This window comes from Capra hircus, chromosome 7 (genome assembly GCF_001704415.2).
Source record: "Capra hircus breed San Clemente chromosome 7, ASM170441v1, whole genome shotgun sequence".
NCBI classification, from domain to species: domain Eukaryota; kingdom Metazoa; phylum Chordata; class Mammalia; order Artiodactyla; family Bovidae; genus Capra; species Capra hircus.
The window spans coordinates 97046713-97066856 of record NC_030814.1 but is presented as its reverse complement, the minus strand read 5'-3'; the positions used below and the strand labels follow the sequence as shown (position 1 = coordinate 97066856).

The 20144-nt window shown below is 49.0% G+C and overlaps 2 protein-coding genes and 1 pseudogene across 3 annotated transcripts in view; 2 read left to right on the top strand and 1 right to left on the bottom strand.

Moving 5' to 3' along the window:
• On the top strand, positions 10810-13275 carry RLN3 (relaxin 3). Its single transcript, XM_005682259.3, has 2 exons — positions 10810-11071; positions 12482-13275. Exons 1-2 carry the CDS (start codon positions 10858-10860, stop codon positions 12709-12711), a joined length of 444 nt encoding a protein of 147 aa, XP_005682316.2. The 5' UTR covers positions 10810-10857; the 3' UTR covers positions 12712-13275.
• The window catches only part of IL27RA (interleukin 27 receptor subunit alpha), a 36059-nt gene continuing 29332 nt past the window's right edge, over positions 13418-20144 (top strand). For both annotated transcript variants that reach the window (XM_018051201.1, XM_018051200.1), the window contains exons 1-4: positions 13418-13676; positions 14111-14228; positions 19448-19605; positions 19691-19845. In XM_018051201.1, the coding sequence (XP_017906690.1) occupies positions 13574-13676; positions 14111-14228; positions 19448-19605; positions 19691-19845 (534 nt within the window). In that variant the 5' untranslated portion in view covers positions 13418-13573. The remainder of the gene's footprint in view (positions 13677-14110; positions 14229-19447; positions 19606-19690; positions 19846-20144) is intronic.
• Positions 15297-16894, bottom strand: LOC102174107 (annotated as a pseudogene).

The window sequence follows — 20144 nt, the reverse complement described above, 5'->3', positions numbered from 1 at the left end:
CTAGAATAAGCAGATTCACAGAGACAAAAGGTAGAATGGTGGTGACCAGAAGCCGGGAGTTGGGCAGGGAATCGCTGTTTAATCGGTAGAGTGTCGGCTGGGGAAAGTGAGAAGTCCTGGAGCTGGATGATGGTGAAAGTTACACCACAATGTAAATGTGCTTAATGTTGCTGAACTGTATACTTTAAAATGGCTAACATGGTAAATTTTTATGTTTTATATATATATATATATATAAAACCACAATAAAAAGAAACCTTTTAATGCTACCTTTAACATAAAAGCAGGTGTGTGGGAGGAGGGACTTCCCTGGTGATCCTGTGGCTAAGACTCTGTGTTTCCAATGCAAAGGGCCTGAGGAACTGGATTCCACATGCCTGCTGCAACTAAAGACCCCACTTTGCAACAAAGATCAAAGATTCTGAATGCATCTACTAAGACCTGGAGCAACCAAATAAATAAATAAAAGCAGGTGTGTGTGAGTGGGTGGGGGGATAAGGACTCACATTTGGATTTCTTTTTATATGTGCCCAGAAATTCTGGAAAGATACTCAGGAAATCAAGAGCAGTAGTTACCTGTCGGGGAAGGGAGGGTAACTAAGACTTGAGAGGAAGATCCTGCAACATAACCGTACACTCTTTGTTTGTTGAAGCATGAGAATGTGTTAACTGTTCAAAAATAAAATTAGTTTACAAATCTGGAGAATGGATCTATTTAGGATTGGTAAGATTTTATTTTATTTATTTTTTAAAAGTCTTTATTGAATTTGTTACAATGTTGTGTTGTTTTTTTTTTTTTAATTTTTTTGGCCACGACGCACTTGGGGTCTTAGCTCCCTGTTGTTGTTCAGTGACTCAGTCGTGTCTGACTCTGCGACGCCTGGACAGCAGCAGAGCAGGCTTCCCTGTCCTTCACTATCTCCCCGATCAGGTATCCACTGCTTTGGAAGGCTAAATCTTATCCACTGGACCGCCAGGGAACTCCCTGTTTTACTTTATTAATTTATTTTTTACTTCACATCCTCATGGCATGTGAGATCTTAGTATTCTGACCAGGAATTGAACCCTTGACCCCTGCGTGTGTGGAGGTGTGGAGTCTTAGCCACCAGACCACTAGGATTGGAGAGGATTTGAGTGCATCTTTATGCTGACCGTGATAATGATGATGACGATAACAATAATGATATTGGTGTGTGCCTGCCCAGTCCCTCAGTTGTGTCCGACTCTCTTGCTACGCCACCCACCATAGCCCACCAGCCTCCTCTGTCCTTGGGATTTCCCAGGCAAGAATCCTAGAGCGGGTTGCCCTTTCCTCCTCCAGGGGATCTTCCCAACCCAGGGATCAAACCCGCATCTCCTGGGTCTCCCACATGGCAGGCAGATTCTTGCCTGGTGAGCCACCAAGGAAGCCTACAGTGAGATTTGAGCAGATTACCTTTTGAAACTCTTCTGTAGTTTCCTGTGGCTGCTGTAACCGTTCATCATAACCGGATCCCTCCAACAATGCAGATTTATTCCCTCACAGCTCTGGAGGCCAGAAGTTCAAAATCAGCAAGGTGTCGGCAGAGCCGTGGCTCTCTCCACAGCCTCTTTTGTTTGCCGTTTTAGTCACTGAGTTGTGTCTGACTCTTTCAGGGATTTCGCAGGCAGGAATACTGGAGTGGGTTGCCATGTCCTTCTCCAGGGGATCTTCCCAACTCACGGGTCGAACCTGGGTTTCCTGCACTGGCAGGTGAGTTCTTTACCGATAAGCTACCGGGGGGCCCAAAGGGCCTAGGGAGGATCTTTCCTTGTCTCTTCCAGCTTCTGTGCCTCCTGGCATGACTTGGGCCTCTGCTGACTGCATCACTCCAATCTCTGCCTCCAGCTCCACTTGGCCTAATCTCTTCTGTCTGTGTCAGATTTAGGGCCCACCCAGATGATCCAGGATGATGTCATTTCAAAGTCCTTTACAAGGTAAAGACCCTTTTTTTCTGGGACTTCCCCCGGGGGCTAAGACTCCGAGTTCCCAATGCAGGGAGCACCCGTTCCATCCCTGATCAGGAAACCAGATTCCACAAGCCACAGCTAAGAGTTCAGATGCTGCAGCTGAAGATCCTGAGTGCTGCAAGAAGACTGAAGGTCTTGTGTAATGCAGCTGGGCTTCCCAGGTGGCGATAGTGGTAAAGAACCCGCCTGCCAATTCAGGAGACATAAAACTGTCACAAACCTAGACAGCGTGTTAAAAAGCAGAGACATCACTTTGCCAACAAAGGTCGGTGTAGTCAAAGCTATGATTTTTCCAGTAGTCATGTATGGATGTGAGAGTTGGACCGTAAAGAAGGCTGAGTGCCAAAGAACTGATGCTTTCAAACTGTGGTGTTGAAGAGATCAAACCAGTCAATCCTAAAGGAAATCAGTCCTAAATATTCACTGGAAGAACTGATGCTGAAACTGAAGCTCCAGTACTTTGGCTACCTGATGGAAGGAGCTGACTCATGGGTAAAGACCCTGGTGCTTGGGAAGATCGAAGGCAAGAAGAGAAGGGGGCAGCAAAGGACGAGTTGGTTGGATGGCATCACCGACTCAATGGACAGGAGTTTGAGCAAATTCTGGGAGATAGTGAAGGACTGGGAAGCCTGGTGTGCTGCAAGTCATGGTGTCACAGAGTTAGACAACAACAACAAAGTTAGACCGATTGAACAACAACAACAAAGAGGCGAGGGTTCGATCCCTGGGTCAGGAAGATCCCCTGGAGGAGGGCATGGCAACCCATTCCAGTGTTCTTGCCTGGAGAATTCTATGGACAGAGAAGCCTGGCATGCTACGACTGACTTAGCATGCACGCACGTACAGCAACCTGGCACAGCCAAATAAATAACACTTTTTAAAAAACCCCTTTTTTCCCAAATAAGATCACGTTACAAGTCCTGGGGGTTAGGACGTGGATATATCTTTCTGCAGTTCAGCATTCAACCTGCTTCCCTTACTGGTTGCTATGCCCAGTGGTAAGCGTTTACATCACTTCACCACGGCCTCATAAAGTAACACATGCTAATTATCTCCATCTTCCCAGTGAACTCAGAGAGGCGCCCTACCTTGCTTTTGGGAAGTGGGATCTGAACCTAGCTCTGTTGGGCTCAAAACTCTGATTCTGTGTGAGGCACAGAAAGAGGCTTCTGGTCTTGGGACAGTCCATTAAAGGCAAACAGTCAGAGAGCAAATATTTTTTGGTGTGTTTGTTCATCAGCAACCCCTGGGCCAAGATCACGGATATGTAGAAAAGGGCAGAAGGGTGTGGCCCTGGAGAGTAGCCGGGAACAGAAGGGGCAGAGGAGGGATGAGGATTATTCATCAGGCCTTTGGAAACAGTACAGTCAGCTCTGACTCCTGCCTTCTGGAGTGTTGCCCTTGACTTTGGGGGCAACTGAGGCCAGGAGTTTGTCATGAAAAAAGGACAAAGGAACAAAGTTAGAATCCAAAGGGGATGTGTCAAGTAGAAATAACATTTAATTAAGCAGCACTTAATGCGTGCCACAGAGTTTTACAAGAATTTGATGCACTCATTGAATCTTCCTCGTTTTGCCGATGAGGAAACTGAGGCCCAGAAAGGCTGAGTGACTTGTCACACAGCAGGACCTAGGCAGAGATGGGATTCAAACTCAGCTCTGCCCGTCACCAGAGCCCCTATGGATGATTTTTTTTAAAATAGAGGTGAACTTAAAAATAAATCAATTGAGGTGAAACTGCCATAATATAAAATTAATAGTGTTAAAGGGAACAATTCAGTGGTATTTAGTAGGATCCTAATGTTGTGAAACAATCACCTCTGTCTAGTTCCAAAATGGTTTCATCATCCCAAGATATACCTGGTAACAATCACTCTCGATTCCTGCCTCCTCCCAACCCTTGGCAACCACAGTCTGCCTTCTGCCTCTGTGGGCGTGCCTCTTCTGGGCATTTTCTATCCACGGGGTCATGCATGATGCGACCTCTGATATCTGTCTTCTTTCGCTCAGCGTTACGTTCTCAAGGTTCATCCATACCGTGGTGTGGGTCATTGCTTCCTTCCTTTTTATGACTGTGTGATATTCCATTGTTTGGGATGGACCACAGTTTGTTTATCCATTCATCTCTTGATTGGAATCTGGGTTGTTTTCACTCTGGCCGTTGTGACCAGTGAGACTCTGAACATGTGTGTACATGTAACATTAAAATGGTCAATGTGGGGACTTCCCTAGTGGTCCGGTGGCTAAGACTCCATGCTCCCACTTCAGGGGGCCCGGGTTCAATCCCTGGTCGGGGAACTAGACACCACATGTGGCAACTAAAGATCCCAGATGCCGCGACAAAGATCAAAGATCTCGAATGCTCCAACTAAGACTCGGTGCAGCCAAATAAGTACTTTTTGTGAAAGGTGGTCCATTTTATGTCATAGGCATTGTGCCTCAGTGCTTATTTATTTTTGGCTCTGCTGGGTCCTCACTGCTGTGCGGGCTTTGTCCCGCTGTGACGAGTGGGGGCTACTTTCTAGGTTCTGTGGGTGGGCTTCTCTCACTGCGGGCTCTAGGGCGTGTGGGCTTCGGTAGTTCAGCTCCCGCGCTCTAGGGCACAGGCTCAGTAGCTGTGGCCCACGGATTTAGCTGTCCCACGGCATGTGCAATCTTCCAGGACCAGAGTTTATATCTGTGGCCCCTGCACTGGCAGGTGAATTCTTAACCACTAGACCACCTAGGAAGTCCAATATTTCTCTTGTTTTTAAGTAATGATATCAGCTGACAGGGCCCAGAAGCAGCAACGTCAACCTCTACTCCCAGTAACCACAAGCAGACTCAACATCCCGATCTTGACTGCTCAATCTTGCCACCACTCTCCAGTAAAGGAAACCCAGGAAAGGAATTCCCAAATCTTTGGGAAAACGGCTGATTCTAGGACTGCGGCAGGGAAAATGTAAGATGAGCCTGGAACATCGTGTGATGCCAGAAAGTAAGGAAGTACTCAAAAAGAAATATGGAATCATGTCAAAAGAGCAGGGCCTGAGAGAAAATGCTCAGAGCAGGGGCCAACTGAAAGAGCTCCCCATGGCCAAAGCTGGAACAATTTGGGTGGAGAAATAAACAATAGTAGTATTTGATTTTCACCCAAAGAATAAAAAAACTCTTCATGAGTCCGTATTGGTATAAATAAATGATGGCGCAAGTAAATAAATGGAAATGAATCAGCTCTTCCTTGCAGAAGAATTCCAAAGAATAAATAATAACAAATGCAGAAGGAAATGGAAACTTACTAGTAAACAGATAGCACAGTAATAATTTCTGCACACACAATCCACCAACGAAGGCTGAACTCAGTGGATGGAATGGGAAGCAGGATCTATGCATCGCCTCAAAGCGTCTCACTCAAAGTATTTCGTGGCTAGTATGCTTTCGACATTGTAGATGTTCAGTCACTAAGTAGTGTCCAACTCCTTGTCACCCCACGGACTGCAGCACGCCAGGCTCTGCTGTCCATCACCTCCCAAAGTTTGCTCGAATTCATGTCCACTGAGTCCGTGATGCTGTCTAACCACCTCATCCTCTGTTTAACATATGTCCACAAATTCTACCATACTCCTCCTCCAGACAGTGAAGCTTAACTCCCTCACTCTGCGTGAAGACTGGGAATGTTCTGCTTCTGGACCTAAGTAATGGATGCAGAATTGTGTTCTGTTTGTGAAAATCCTTCTGATATCCACTGATGGTCTGGGCACTTTTCTGCATGCATATCACGCTTTGATAGAAAGTGTAACTTGGTGGAATGGAGGGGGAAAAAAGGAAAAAAAAAAGAAACAGATTCAGTTTTGATTCAGAGATTCAGTTATCTTTTTCAGAGATGCCCTGTTGGTGTAAAAACTAATGAAAACCAGGACTTCCCTGTGGTCCAGCAGTTAAAAATCCTCCTGCCAATGTAGGGGACACAGGTTAGATCCCTTGTCCTGGAAGATTCTACATGCTGAGGGGCAACTAACCCCCTGGGCTACAACTACTGAGCTGTTGTTCCGCAACAAGAAAAGCTACCACGATGAGAAGCCACGCACCGCAAGTAGAGAGTAGCCCCGACTTGCTGCAACTAGAGAAAGCCCAAGAGCAGCAACGAAGACTCAGCACAGCCAAAAATAAAATAAAAAATAAACTAATGAAAAGCAGGGAATTCCCTGGCAGGCCAGTGGTTAGTACTCACTGCCAAGGGTCTGGGTTCAGTCCCTGGTTGGGCATTGAAGAGTCCACAAGCCAGCAGCCAGGGGAAAACCAAACAAATGAAAGGCAGAGAAATGATGACAGCTGAAGTCAAGATGATGGTTACCTGGCCTTGGAAGAAGGACTTGTGATGGGGGGATGGGGGGGCATCAGTGGAGCCGGCACTGTCCTCCTAATCTGGGTAATGATGACACGAGTGTTAAAAAATCATGACTTAATATATCCACTTATTTGGTTGTGCAAGGTCTTAGTCACAGCATGCGGAACCTTTCAGTTTCAGCATGCGACTTCTTAGTTGCAACAGCTGGGATCTCTTTCCCTGACCAGGGATCGAACCCAGGCCCTCTGCATCCGGAGGCTGGAGTTCTAGCCACTGGACCACCAGGAAAGTCTTTGAATCATTATTATTTTTTTAATTGCACAAATTGAGATTTTTTTTTCATATTTTGGTGGTGTCCTAGAGCCGGTTTATACTGACTCGTGAGAACTGATTAATAACTTTTCAGGAAATTGGCTATATCACACTCACATCATGTTGGTAGCTTGAAATTGGCCAGAAACCTGTAACTGCTACAAATCAGGATCTTTTTATTTCGGGAGAGGCCCTTGAGTTGTTTTTTCCTTCTTTTTTTTGCCTTGTTGTTTTTTCATATTTTTAAAAATTGAACAATAGTTGATGTACAGCGTTGTGTTAGTTTCAGGGGTACATACATATATACACATGTGCATATACATATGTGTGCTGTGCTTAGTCGCTCAGGCATGTCCGACCCTCTGCGACCCCTTGGACTGTAGCCCGCCAGGCTCCTCTGTCCATGGGGATTCTCCAGGCAAGAACACTGGAGTGGGTTGCCATGCTCTCCTCCAGGGAATCTTCCTGACCCAGGATCGAACCCAGATCTCTGGCACTGGAAGTGGATTCTTTACCATCTAAGCCACCAGGGAAGCCCATATATAATATACATTCTTTTTCAGATTCTTTTCCCTTGTAGGTTATTACAAAATATTGAGCATTGTTCCCTATATGTAGTAGGTCCTTGTTGGTTATCTATTTTACGTACAGTAGTGTATATATGTTCCCCTGGAGGAGGGCATGGCAACCCTCTCCAGTATTCCTGCCTAGAGAATCCCATGGACCAAGGAGCCTGGCGGGCCACAGTCCATGGGGTCGCAAAGAGTCGGACATGACTGAAGTGACTTAGCACGCATGCATTCAAGCTGTATATATTAACCCCAACCTCCCAATTTCTCTCTCCCCTACTCCCCTACTCTCTGACCTATATGAGGAAAGAATCCAAAAAAAGCAGTGGATATATATATATATATATGTATATCTGATGCACTTTGCTGCACACCTGAAACTAACACAACATTGTAAATCAACTATACTCCAATAAAGACTTTTTAAAAACTCTTTTTTCCCTTTTGGAGACCATAAGTTTGTCTTCTATTTCTGTGTGTCTATTTCCATTTTGTAAGTAAGTTCCTTTGTATCTGGAGAGCCCACTGCTAAGCATTGCCCCGCACAGGACAGTTCGTCTCTGAATGGAGTGGGTAGCCTTTCTCCAGGGCATCTTCCTGACCCATGGTTCAAATCTGGGTCTCCTGCGTTGCAGGCAGATTCTTTACCATCTGAGCTACCAGGGAAGCCCATGTATGATATTAGTTAAACAGATAAAAATTATTTTTTAAATTATGGTAACTTACACATAACATGACATGTATCATAGTAACCATTTTAAGTGTCCAGTTCAATGAACAGTTCATTCACATGGTGGTGTAACCATCACAGCCATCTATCTTCAGAACTCTTCATCCTGTGAAACTGAAACTCTGTCCCCAATATTTTTAAAAAATTCTTTACAAATTTTCCCTGGAGGGAGAGAGAAACTAGGAGGTTGGGACTGACATAAACACACTACCCTAAATAAAAGAGATAACTGGTAAGAACCTGCTGCATAGCACATGGAACTCTGCTCAATGCTCTGTAGTGACCTATACGAGGAAAGAATCCAAAAAAAGCAGTGGATATATATATGTGTATATCGGATTCACTTTGCTGTACACCTGAAACTAACGCAGCACTGTAAATCAGCTATACTCCAATAAAGACTTTTTAAAAACTTTTTTTCCCCTTTTGGAGAGCATGGGCTCTGGAGCCAGAGGCTCTGTTTAAACTTCAATCTCCACTTTCACCTACTAGCTAACCTTGGACACCTTACGTCACTGTTGTTTCCGTAACGTAGAGACAATCTCAGTCCTGATCTCATAGTCCAGTGGTTCTCTAAAGTGTGGTTTCTGGAGACTTCCCTGGTGGTCCAGGGGATAAAACTCCACACGCGCAAGGCAGGGGTCCCAGGTTGAATCCCTGGTCAGGGAACTAGACCCCATATTCACAACTAAGAGTTCAGAGGTCACAACTATTAGTAAAAAAAATCCTGCATGCTGCAGCTAAGACCCAGGGCAGCCAAATAAATAAACTTTTTTAAAAAGTGTGCTTTCTGGACCAGCAGCATCTGCACGGCCCAGAAATGTGTTGCCAATGCAGATTCTCAACAGGGTTTCCCCAGTGGCTCAGTGGTGAATAACCCACCTGCCAACGCAGGACAGGCAGGACATGTGAGTTCGATTCCTTGGTTTGGGAAGATCCCCTGGAGGAGGAGATGGCAACCCACTCTGAAGGAAAGCTACACGGCTCAAAATAGCCTGGAGTTAAAACTTCCCTCCAGGTCCTCGCCACCATTCTATACAGAATAAAGAGCATTCTCCCCCCAAAGAAAGGAATGGACATTAATATTGATTACGTTCAGCTCCCAGCTGATCCCAGTCTCTGGCCCGTCTCAGCAATTCCTTACCCCAGTTGCTGAAAGCTAACTAATCAAAAATAATCATGAGGAAAAACAGACCCCCTCAGAACGATGCATCTCCGCATATATATGTTTTTTATATATACCTACTCTCTTCTCCACTAAGTACAGCAGCCCACTAATCTGACTGCTGCCCCTTCTCGCCTCAATAAGGTAATCTGTTCCTGTAGAGTGCCGGTCTTGTTTGTTTTATTTTTTCTCGAATCTCGTCTTCTCTAACTCCCTTTCCTTACACGCTCCAGTATTCTTGCCTGGAGAATCCCACGGACAGAGAAACCTGGCCGGCTGCAGTCCATGGGGTCACAAAAGGGTCAGACGCAAGTGAGCACGCACACACACAGATCCTCAGATGCTCTGCAAATGGTGCCCAGCGATCTGTATTTTACCAAGCCCTCCAGATTCTGAGGCTGGCTCAGATTTTGAGAACCATTATCATAGGTTATGGAGAGGATTAAATTAATTAAACAATATCTGAAATATTTAGAGCAGTGCCTGGCCCCATACCCACACAGTGTAAGCGCTCACTATTGTTATTACAGAAGAGGCCCAGGACCCTAGCAGTAGGGGGGTAATGAGGGGCTGGTCGTGCCCTCCCTCCTGGTCTGGTGGGGGTCTGGTTCCTGCTGATAGCTTAACGGTGAACGGTCTCGGATACATGATCTCCGAAGATTTAGTTTCGGGACCAGGTACCAGCTTTGTCACTGGGAGCTGTTGCATAGCAGAGTTTTATTAAAGTGAAAAAGAGACAGAGAAAGCTTCTGACATAGACATCAGAAGGGGGACAGAGACTGCCCCACTCGCTAGTCTTAGCAAGGGAGCTATATGCTTTTCAGTTGGTTATTAACAATAAATCAAAAGAATGTCTCAAGGTTGTAAAGGTCTTACCAGACCCACTCCCACAATATACATTTTATAAAATGATAGGATTAGTCAGAAGGTTCTCAAGAAGGAGAAACATGTCCTCAAGCAGGATACATTGTTGTTATATAGTCATTGGTACAGAATTAGAGGAAAAACATATCCCTGAGCAAGATGAGTTGTTTTGTTGTGCAATCATCCGCTCAGGAAATGGCAACCCACTCCAGTGTTCTTGCCTGGAGAATCCTGTGGACAGAGGAGCCTGGTGGGCTGCTGTCCATGGCATCGCACAGAGTCAAACATGACTGAAGCGACTTAGCATGCATGCATGCATGCATTGGAGAAGGAAATGGCAACCCACTCCAGTATCCTTGCCTGGAGAATCCCAGGGACAGAGGAGCCTGGTGGGCTGCCTTCTATGGGGTCGCACAGAGTCAGACACGACTGAAGCGGCAGTTCAGTTCACAACTTAGCAGCAGCAGCAGCAGCAGCAGCTCAGGGCTTAAAGAAAAAAACGTTTGTCTTTTTCTCCTCCTTGAGAACTCCAGACCCCTATCTCACCTTTAAAAACTCAAGACCCCTTTCTCCTCCTTGGGGACCCCGGACTTCTTATCAACCTACCTAAGAATTGATTCCCTCACTGGTCTCTGCTAAGCGGAGGCCTTCTCACCTCTCTCTGTTGCAGATGACAGCCGATGATGACAGCTGGGCCACGTCACCCTATTCCTTCTAAAGGTTATCGCTTGGTCCAGAAAACAGGAAATGTCAGGGTTGGCGGGGGGAATGCCCGCCTTCCCTCTGCTGATGGAGATAAAGGAGGTCACTCAGGTCCTACAGGACAGGAGGAGGAAGCTAAGATGTATAAATGAAGGGCCAGGAGGTGGTAGAAGTACCAATCACCAGGAAGCTGCCTTGGCATGCCCACTCTCGCCTCTCCGGCAGCCCAGTCCAGCATGGTCAGACACCTGGTCCTGCTGCTGCTGGCCCTGGGGGTGCTGGCTGGGGAGCTGTTGCCGAGGACCGAGGCCCAGGCAACACCCTACGGAGTGAAACTTTGTGGCCGTGAATTCATCCGAGCGGTCATCTTCACCTGTGGGGGCTCCCGGTGGAGACGTGCCCGCGATGCTGTGGGTAAGGCTGGGGAGGTAGTGTGTGTGGCCACGGGATTGATGGGACATGAGGTGGGTCCCAGAAACCAGAGACGGAGGTGAGATGAGGGGCTGAGACCGGAAGGTCCCCCCTTCACCACATGCAGCTGGGGAGATGGGCCAGGCCCTTGAAGCTGTGCCAAGGCTGAGGGAGCTGGTTGGCAGAGCTGCAGAGGTGAGATGGGGTGGGGTGGGTGGCAAGCCATTTGAACCAGCTAGAAGTCTGGGACACTTACTACATGTGAGCCCTGTGTTACGCAAGGCTGTTGTTTGCCCAGCCCTGGTCAGTACCATTCAGAAGCAAAAACTAAAGTGCTTTCCAAGCCTCAGGGAAGGGAGTTAAAGGAGTGTGGTGAGGACAAGACTAGATTTACCACCTAATAGGTGACCCTCTGTCTATGAGGTTGCACAGTCGGACACGACTGAAGCGACTTAGCAGCAGCAGCAGCAGGTGACCCTCTACCAAGTTGCTTTTCTTCTCTGATCAGCTTTATCTACAAATAGGAGGCACAGCTCCTGTATCTTGCACATTTGTTAGGTGGCAAAATTGAGTCTAAACTGATTAGGACAAAACTGAGTGCTTACCGTATATCAGATGCTATTTTAAGTTTTTTTTTTAAATGCATATTAGTTAAGTCATCTACTCTGTATAAAACTCTACAAGGTAGAAGCTTTTAAAAAATTTTTGATGTAGACCATTTTTAAAGTCTTTATTGAATTTGTTACAATACGGCTTCTGTTTCAAAAAGCATGTGGGATCTTAGCTTTCCGACCAGGGATCAAACCTGCATTCCCTGCATTGGAAGGCAAAGTCTTAACCACTGGACTGCCAGGGAAGTCCCAGGAGTTATTATTACCCCCACTTTGCAGGCAAGGAAACTGCAGCTCAAGGATGGTAACTGGACTAGGGCTCAGTCAGTTCAGCTCCCAGACACGTGTTTTCCACCATCAGGTCCTCAATAACTAAGTAGGAGGGGAAAGCTGGGCTTCCCAGGTGGCGCTAGTGGTACCCAAACCTGCCTGACAAAATGCGGGTTCCATCCCTGGGTCATGAATGTCCTCTGGAGGAGGGCATGGTAACCCACTCCAGTATTCTTGCCTGGGGAATTCCATGGACTGAGGAGCCTGGTGGGCTATGGTCTATAAGGTTGAAAAGAGTCGGACACAACTGAAATGACTTAGCACGCAGGGCAAAACCTATGATGGAAGAGGAAAGTCAAGCTCAGTGGGGTTAAGCTGCTCATCAAAGAAGGAACCCACGTCTGAGCAGAATCAAAGTCTATACTCACGAGGCTTATTCACACTCAAGAACAGAGAAGTAGCTGGGCCAGCCCGGAGCTGGGACTCTGGGTGTGACACAGTCCCGGGCACTAACTCTTCTCATCTTTTGCAGAAGATGCCTTCCCAGAGGTGGACACTGACTCAGAGAGTGAGCTGGATGAGGCAGTGGCCTCCAGCGAGTGGCTGGCCCTGACCAAGTCCCCTCAGGCCTTCTACGGGGCTGGACAGGGCTGGCAGGGAACCCCAGGGTCTCTGCGGGGCAGACGCGACGTCCTGACTGGCCTATCAAGCAACTGCTGCAAGCGGGGGTGCAGCAAGAGCGAAATCGGCAGACTCTGCTAGAGGCAGAACTGGGTGGCAGGGGGCCACCAGGGTGAATGCCCCAGCCCTGCCATCCACCTGACCGGCGTCCCGCTGGGCACTTGTTTCTGGTCCCTCACGCATTCATTCATCAGCAGTTCACAGAGGTCCGGCACTGTGGGCTCAGAGTCCCCCCAACCCAACCCCGATCTCTGAGCAGTCCATCCCACCCCTGAGCAAGCTATGCCGCAACCTGGCCAGATGGGGACCCTCACGTCTGAGCAGCCCATACGATTCCTTTCCTGGCCTGTTCTGTCTCCTATTGTCCCTACTTACCCAAGCTGGCCACACTCAGACCCTTGTCCAAGCTGCGACTCTCTCCTGTCCCACCTGTGGCCTTTCACCAGCCCAAATTATGCCCCCACCCCATTCCAGCCTTCCTGCCTGCCTGCCCCTCTCCCTCCAACCCAGCCCGCTGGGAGGGGTTCTAAAGCTGTAGACCCCAGGGTTGGTGGAAGGACTCCTGGGTTTTTTTCATATCCTGGGGTGGGAAGCGCACTGTGTTTGTGGTGGGAACGGACCAGAACCTTCTCTAGCCCCTCAAAATAAAAAGTTGCAAAAGACTTGGCAGTGATGTTTGGGGAGGGAAGGGGCAGGTATCAAGGGAGCTTCGGCCACGCCCTCAGCGCAGCCCCCACCCCCTCCCCAGCCCCTGCGAGTTCTGACGGGAACTTTCCGGAGCAGATAAGGGGCGGGGACCCGCAGCGCAAGGTGCGGAGGCGGCCGGGAGGGGCGGCTCTGCTTCCCGTCGCCGCTCAGGCGTTGGTCCCCGAGAGCGCGGCGGGCGGCGCGGCCGCGCTGGGCCGGGAAAGGCCGGGCCGGACTGGGGGGGCGCGGGAGTGCCATGCGGGGGGGCCCGGCCGCCCCCTTCCCACCGTGGCCGAAGCCGGTGCTGCTGCTGCTGCTGCTGCTGCTATTGTTGCTGTTCAGCCGGACTCGGCCCCAGGGTGAGTTCTGGAGCGAGCTCGTGTCTCACGCTCGCGAACGCGCCCATCACCCTCCAGCGTGACCCTCAAGTTTGCGGAATGAATGGCAGAGGTCCAGAAGTCACTTTGCTCTCCCAGGCCCGGGAGTAGGGGCCGGGCGATGCGAGGGGTTGGGGAATGGGCGGTAGCGAGGTGGGTAGCGAGGCCGGGGTTGGAGGCGCGGGGTAGGGTAAGGGCTTTTGTCCGGGAGTGGGGGGGTAGTTAACAGGATGTGGCTGGTGGGAGGGGAGGAGTTATGCCGAAAGCCTGGGGAGCGGTGGCCAGCGCCCCCTTCCTGCTGCTCGCTTTAGTAAGGGATCCTGAATCGCCCTCCACAGTTGTCAGAAGTTCTGGGGTGGGCCCGAGGCTGGGGGAACTGACCCCTTTCCTTGGAACCCTCCTGCCTCCCTCTCCAGGCAGCCCGGGGCCACTGCAGTGCTATGGATTTGGACCCTTGGGGGACCTGAACTGCTCCTGGGAGCCGCATGGGGACCTGGGAGCCCCCTCCGTGCTGTATGTCCAGAGCCAGAAGTAGTGAGTCCCGTAGGGTAACGGGGACACTGAAGCCACTCAGGTTCTAGCCTTCTCAGAGGACCCATTCGTCCTGCCCACCCTCACCTCCCAGCCTGACCCTACTCTCTAGCCCTTCAGTTCCAGATTCCCTCATTTCCTTGCTGGTTACCATGAACCAGTCACTTTCCCTCTCTGAGCCTCTGTTTCTTCCTCTACCAAACGCTGATAATAATGGAAGCTGGTTCCCAGCGTTGGTTCTGAGAATTCAATGAGTTTAGGCACTTGGGAAAGAGAAAATGCTTAATGATTAGAAGTTGTTTTTTATTGCTGTGTGACCTTAGGCAAGTAGCTTAACCTCTCTGAGAACATGGAAAGATCATTTGATCTGGTGCTGGGGATGCAACAGTGAAAGAGACACAGAAAGCCTCATGGAGCCCACAGTCTGAGGGGGTAACTGATATTGCTTCGTGATGAATCACACTTGGAAACTCAAATTCATTTCAAATTTGGCTGTGAGAGGAGACGAAAAGGAGCATTTGAAGATGGGAACTGGCATGGGAGGTTGGTTTTGTTTTTTTTTTAATGGTGGTAAAGTACACATAAAATTTACCCCCTTTTTTCTCAATCGCTTTCTTTTGGCTGTGCTGGATTTTCTTCGCAGCTCCGACTCTCTAGTTGCGGCTTGAAGGATTCTCACTAGTTACGGTGCATGGGCTTAGTTGCCTTAGGGCATGTAGGATCCCAGTTTCTTGACCAGGAATCCATCCCGCATCCCCTGCTCTGACAGGCAGATTCTTAACCAATGGACCACCAGGGAAGTCCCCTCAATCTTTTCAAAAGTGTCCAGTTCAGTGGCATTAAGTACAGTCACACTGTTGTGCAGCCAGCACCACGATCCATGTCCAGAAGGGTTTTAATTTGTAGAGAATGAGAAAGTAAGAGGGCTTTCCAGGTGGCGCTGATGGTAAAGAACCCACGTGCCAATGCAGGAGATGTAAGCAACATGGGTTCCATCCCTGGGTTGGGGCAATCCCGTGGAGGAGGGCATAGCAACCCACTCCAGTATTCTTTCACTCCCGTATTCTTGCCTGGAGGGTCCCAGGAACAGAAGAGCCTGGCGGGCTGCAGTACATAGGGCTGCAAATCAACTTAGCATGCATGCTTGCACGAGGGAATAAGAGAAAGTCACTTTTTGTTTGTTTGTTTCTGAAGAATAAACAGTCAGGTTTATTGGGGTCAGACTAGGACCCCGTGAGTCTTGAGGACCTCTGAATCTCTCAGTTTTCTTCTCGATGTTCTTTCCTGCCTGCTTTGGTAGCCTCATGAGCAGCTGCTCTCTCCGACCGATCGTGGATCTTGGCTTTCTCCTTTCTCTTCTCGTCCAGGGTGTCCATTACTGCCTGGTCCTTCCAGCCAACCTCATGAGCCAGGTGCCCTAGGCAGGCAAACTTCCGAGTAGGCTTCAGACGCTCAACTTTGAGGGCAGCAGGGACCACCATTCGCTTCCTCTTGTTATAGGTTGGTGGGATCCCATCAAACACCTCAAGGCGCTCCAGAGCAGCCTGACCTCGCTTGGTCTTGTGGGGCAAGACATCTCACTCTGTCCGCCAGAAGATGCGGCTGGGGGCTCGGAAGTGGTAGGGGTCACGGGAGGGGTTGGTATTCATCCACTTGCAGAAAAAGGCCAGGTACTTCAACTTATTTCTGTAGAAATTGCCAGAAATGTTAATGCCCTCACAGCGCACGACCACACCCTTCCGGCCTAGAATCACCTGCTTGGCCACGATGGCCGCCAGGCGGCCCAGGAGATGGCCTTGGCTGTCAAGCACCAGGACCTGCCCCTCCATCTTCGGCAGCCTCCAGGGAAAGCTTTTTTGTTTTTTGAATGAGGTGAAATTCGCAGAAGGTGAAATTAACCATTTGCAAGTGAACAGTTCAGTAGCTGTTAGTACTTCACCCTGTTAGGCAACCAGTGCCTCTGTTTCATTCCAGAACTTGTCCATTACCCCCGAAAGGAAGTTTCGTCCCTAACAGCAGTCAATCCCTGTCCCCTGACAACTGCTCATCTACTTTCCATCCCTTTGATTTGCCTGTCCTGGACCTTTCTCATAAGTGGAGTCATGCCTTATGTGGTCTTTGATATCTAGATACATTCACTTAGCATGGTTTTCAGGTTCGTTATGTTGTAGCATGAACCAGAACGTCATTCCTTTTTTCGCAGCTGAGCAATATTCTACTGAAACGGATATACTGTGTTCATCTACTCACCTGTTGATGGACTCATCTGTTTCCACCGTTGAGCAATTGCAGCGGGTGGTTGTGACCAGCGCTACTGAGAATGTGTGTGTGCCCGTTTTTGAGTCCTTCTTTCCAGTTCTCTGGGGGTATATGCCTAGGAGTAAAACTGCTGGGTCATGTGGCAATTCCGTTTAAGTTTTTGAGGAACCAACTGTTTTCTGCAACAGCTGCACCGTTTTATGCTCCTACCAACGATGTAAGAGGGCCCCAGTTTCTCCACATCTTTGCCAGCATGTGTTTTTGTCTTTAATGAAGGCCTTGATTTGAACCTTTGAAATCCAGTCCTTTGGGACATCCTCAACTCCTCTCTCGGTCGTTGTTGTTCAGTCACTAGGTCATGTCCAACTCTTTGCGACCCCACGGACTGCAGCACGCCAGGCTTCCCTGTCCTTCGCTATCTCCCAGAGTTTGCATGTCCATTGAGTCAGGAGTGGGTGATGTTATCTAACCATCTCTTCCCTGGTGCCTTAGTGCTAAAGAATCTACCTGCCAATGCAGGAGACTCGGGTTTGAGCCCTGGTCTGGGAAGCATCCCACGTGCCACAAAGCTACCAGGCCTGTGTGCCGCAGCTATTGAGCCTGTGCTTGCGTGTGCTAAGTTGCTTCAGTCGTGTCCGACTCTTTGCGACCCCATGGATGGTAGCCTGCCAGGCTCCTCTATCCTTGGGATTCTCCAGGCAAGAATACTGGAGGGGGGTGCCATGCCCTCCTTCAGAAGATCTGCTCAACCCAGGGATGAAACCTGCATCTCTTATGTCTCCTGCATTAGCAGGCAGGTTCTTTACCACTAGCGCCACCTGGGAAGCCCCACGGAGCCTGTGCTCTGGAGCAACTGCTGAGCCCACACACCACAGCTACTGAAGCCGGCGCCCCTAGAGCCCGTGCTCCACAGCAAGAGGAGCCACGACAATGAGAAGCCCGCACACCGCAACTCGAGAGTAGCCCCCACTTGCTGCAACTAGAAAAGAGCCCGTGTGCAGCAACAAAGACCCAGCACAGCCAAAAATAAATAAATAAAATTATAAAAGAAAAAAAGAAAAAGCACCGGGCGCAGTTTGGCCTCGGGACCCTTGCCTTGGCTGCTGTTCCTTCGTAAAATGCTCTTCGTTTAGGAAGATCCTTCACGAACTGTGCACCCACCTCCTTCAGGCCTTTATTCACGTGTCTCACCAGAGAGCTCTCCTGACCACGTTTACTAAAACAGCACTGTCACTGTTCATCTCAGCACGCCTCATCTTCCTCATCCCGCTTGATCTGTTTTTTTTTAAAAAAAGTTAATTATTTCCCTATTTTTGGCCTCACTGGGAGGCTTGTGGGATCTTAGTTCCCCTATCAGGGATTGAACCCCGTGCCCCCTGCAATAGAAATGTGGAGTCCTAACCTCTGGACAGCCAGAGAACTCCCTTGATTGTTCTTTATATTGCTTTTACCACCATCAGTTATATATTTATATGTGTTTCATCTGCCGCCTCCACTGAAATACCAGCTCTGGAGAGTGGATGCTTGCCTGCTTTGGTCATAGTCCTATTCTCAGCTTCTACAGCAGGGGCTGGCACACAATATGTATTAGCTGACTGCATAGTTGTTTTTGTTGTTGTTCAGTTCCTAAGATGGGTTCGAATCTTGTTGACCCCGTGGACGCCAGGCTCCTCTGTCTTCCTCTACCTCCTGGAGTTTGCTCAGATTCATGTCCATTGAGTAGGTGATGCTATCGAACCATCTCATCCTCTGCTGCCCTCTTCTTCTCTTGCCCTCAGTTTTTTCCAGCATCAGGGTCTTTTCCAATGAGTTGGCTCTTTGCATCAGGTGGTCAAAATATTGTGGCTTCAGCTTCAGCACCAGTCCTTCCAATGGGTATTCAGGGTTGATTTCCTTTAGGATTGACTGGTTTGATCTCCTTGCAGTCCAGAGGACTCTGAAGAGTCTTCTTCACCACCGCACTTGAAAGGGTCAATTCTTTGGCACTCCGTCTTCTTTATGGTCCAACCCTCACAGCCGCATATGTTAGTACTGGAAAAACCATGGCTTTGACTGTAGGGACCTTTGTCAGCAAAGTGATGTCTGCTTTTTAAACACTGTCTAGCAAGCATCTTTTAATTTCATAGCTGAATCACTGCAGTGATTTTGGAGCCCAAGAAAATACAGAAGTAAATGTGGGTATATATAATAGGTGCTCAATAAATAAAATAACCAATGCTTATATAACATGTATGTGCCCCTGATGCTTGCTATTATTTTCTTTAATGTTTTAATTTGGTTGCATGGGATCTTAGTTGTGGCATGAGGGACCTTCATTGCAGTGCATGGACTCTCTAGTTGTGGCATGAGAGCTCAGTAGTTGCTGCGCTCGGGCTGAGTTGCTCCACAGCACTTGGGATCTTAGTTCCCCATCCAGGGATGGAACCTGCCTCCCTTGCATTGCAAGGTGGATTTTAAATCATTTGACCAGAGGAAGGGCTTCCCAGGTGGCTCAGTGGTAAAGAATCCACCTGCCCATGCAGAAGACACAGCAGACTCAGATTTGACCCTGGATCGGGAAGTTCCCCTGGAGGAGGAAATGGCAACCCACTCCTGTCTTCTTGCTTGGAAAATCCCATGGACAGAGCAGCCTGGCGGGCTGCAGTCCACGGGGGCGCAAAGAATCAGACAGGACGGAACTGAACACGCGTGCATGGACCATCAGGGAAGTCCTGCTGGCTGTTCTAAATGCATTTCATATCTCATCTCATTGATTCCCCTCCCCTATTCAGCCCTTTGCGCAGGCACTTTTATCACTCTCAATTTGTAGTTCAAGAAACTGAGGCACGGAGAAGTTGCTTGCTCAAGGTCACACAGTTCTTAGCAGAACTAGGACTTGAACCCAGGCAGAGCAGATGTTATCATTAAAGACTCGGGGCCCAGCCTGTTGTCTATCACCTCTATTTCCCCATCTCTCTTCACAGCCATTCCAACAAAACCTGGACCGTGGCGGTGCCCACCGGCCAGAACTGGGTGACCATCCCACGGGAACAGCTCACCACGTCTGACGAACTCCTTGTCTGGGTGGCCAAGGCCAGCCAGCTTCTCTGGCCCCCAGTCTTTGTGAACCTTGAAACCCGAAGTAATGGGCGGGAGTGTTGGGGATGCGCTGTGTGTGGGGTGGGTGCTCCTGGAGGCCCCTGCTCAATGCATTTCCCCTTCTTCAGTGAAGCCAGATGCCCCCCACCTATACCCTGACGTGGACTTCTCAGAAGATGACCCCCTGGAGGCCATTATCCAGTGGGCCCCTCCTACATGGCCACCCCATAAGGTCTTGGTCTGCCAGTTTTACTACCGAAGGTGCCAGGAGTCCTGGGTGCTGGTGAGTGTCAGGGAACCTTTCCCCCCACCCTACTTTGGTGGGGCCTGGGACATCATTCCCAAATCAGAGATCTAGCCCAGATCTTGTTCCTCACCTGCCCCTGGAGTCTGTCCACATCGCTCACAAGAGGTCTGTACGTGCATCTTGTTCAGCTAAAAAATGTACCCCCACAAGATAATCTATAAATTCCATGCAGTCCCACTTGGAATTTGGTTTTTTTGGCCATGCCATGCATGTTGCAGGATCTTAAGTTCCCTGAACAGGGATTGAACCCCGGCTGTCAGCAGTGAAGGCATGGA

What these genes read in the sequence shown, in the direction of transcription:
- RLN3 (XM_005682259.3), top strand. Translation starts at nt 10,858, where the DNA reads ATGCCCACTCTCGCCTCTCCGGCAGCCCAGTCCAGCATGGTCAGACAC. An exon ending in ACGTGCCCGCGATGCTGTGG is followed by an intron (nt 11,072 to 12,481) that starts GTAAGGCTGGGG and finishes CATCTTTTGCAG; the next exon opens with AAGATGCCTTCCCAGAGGTG.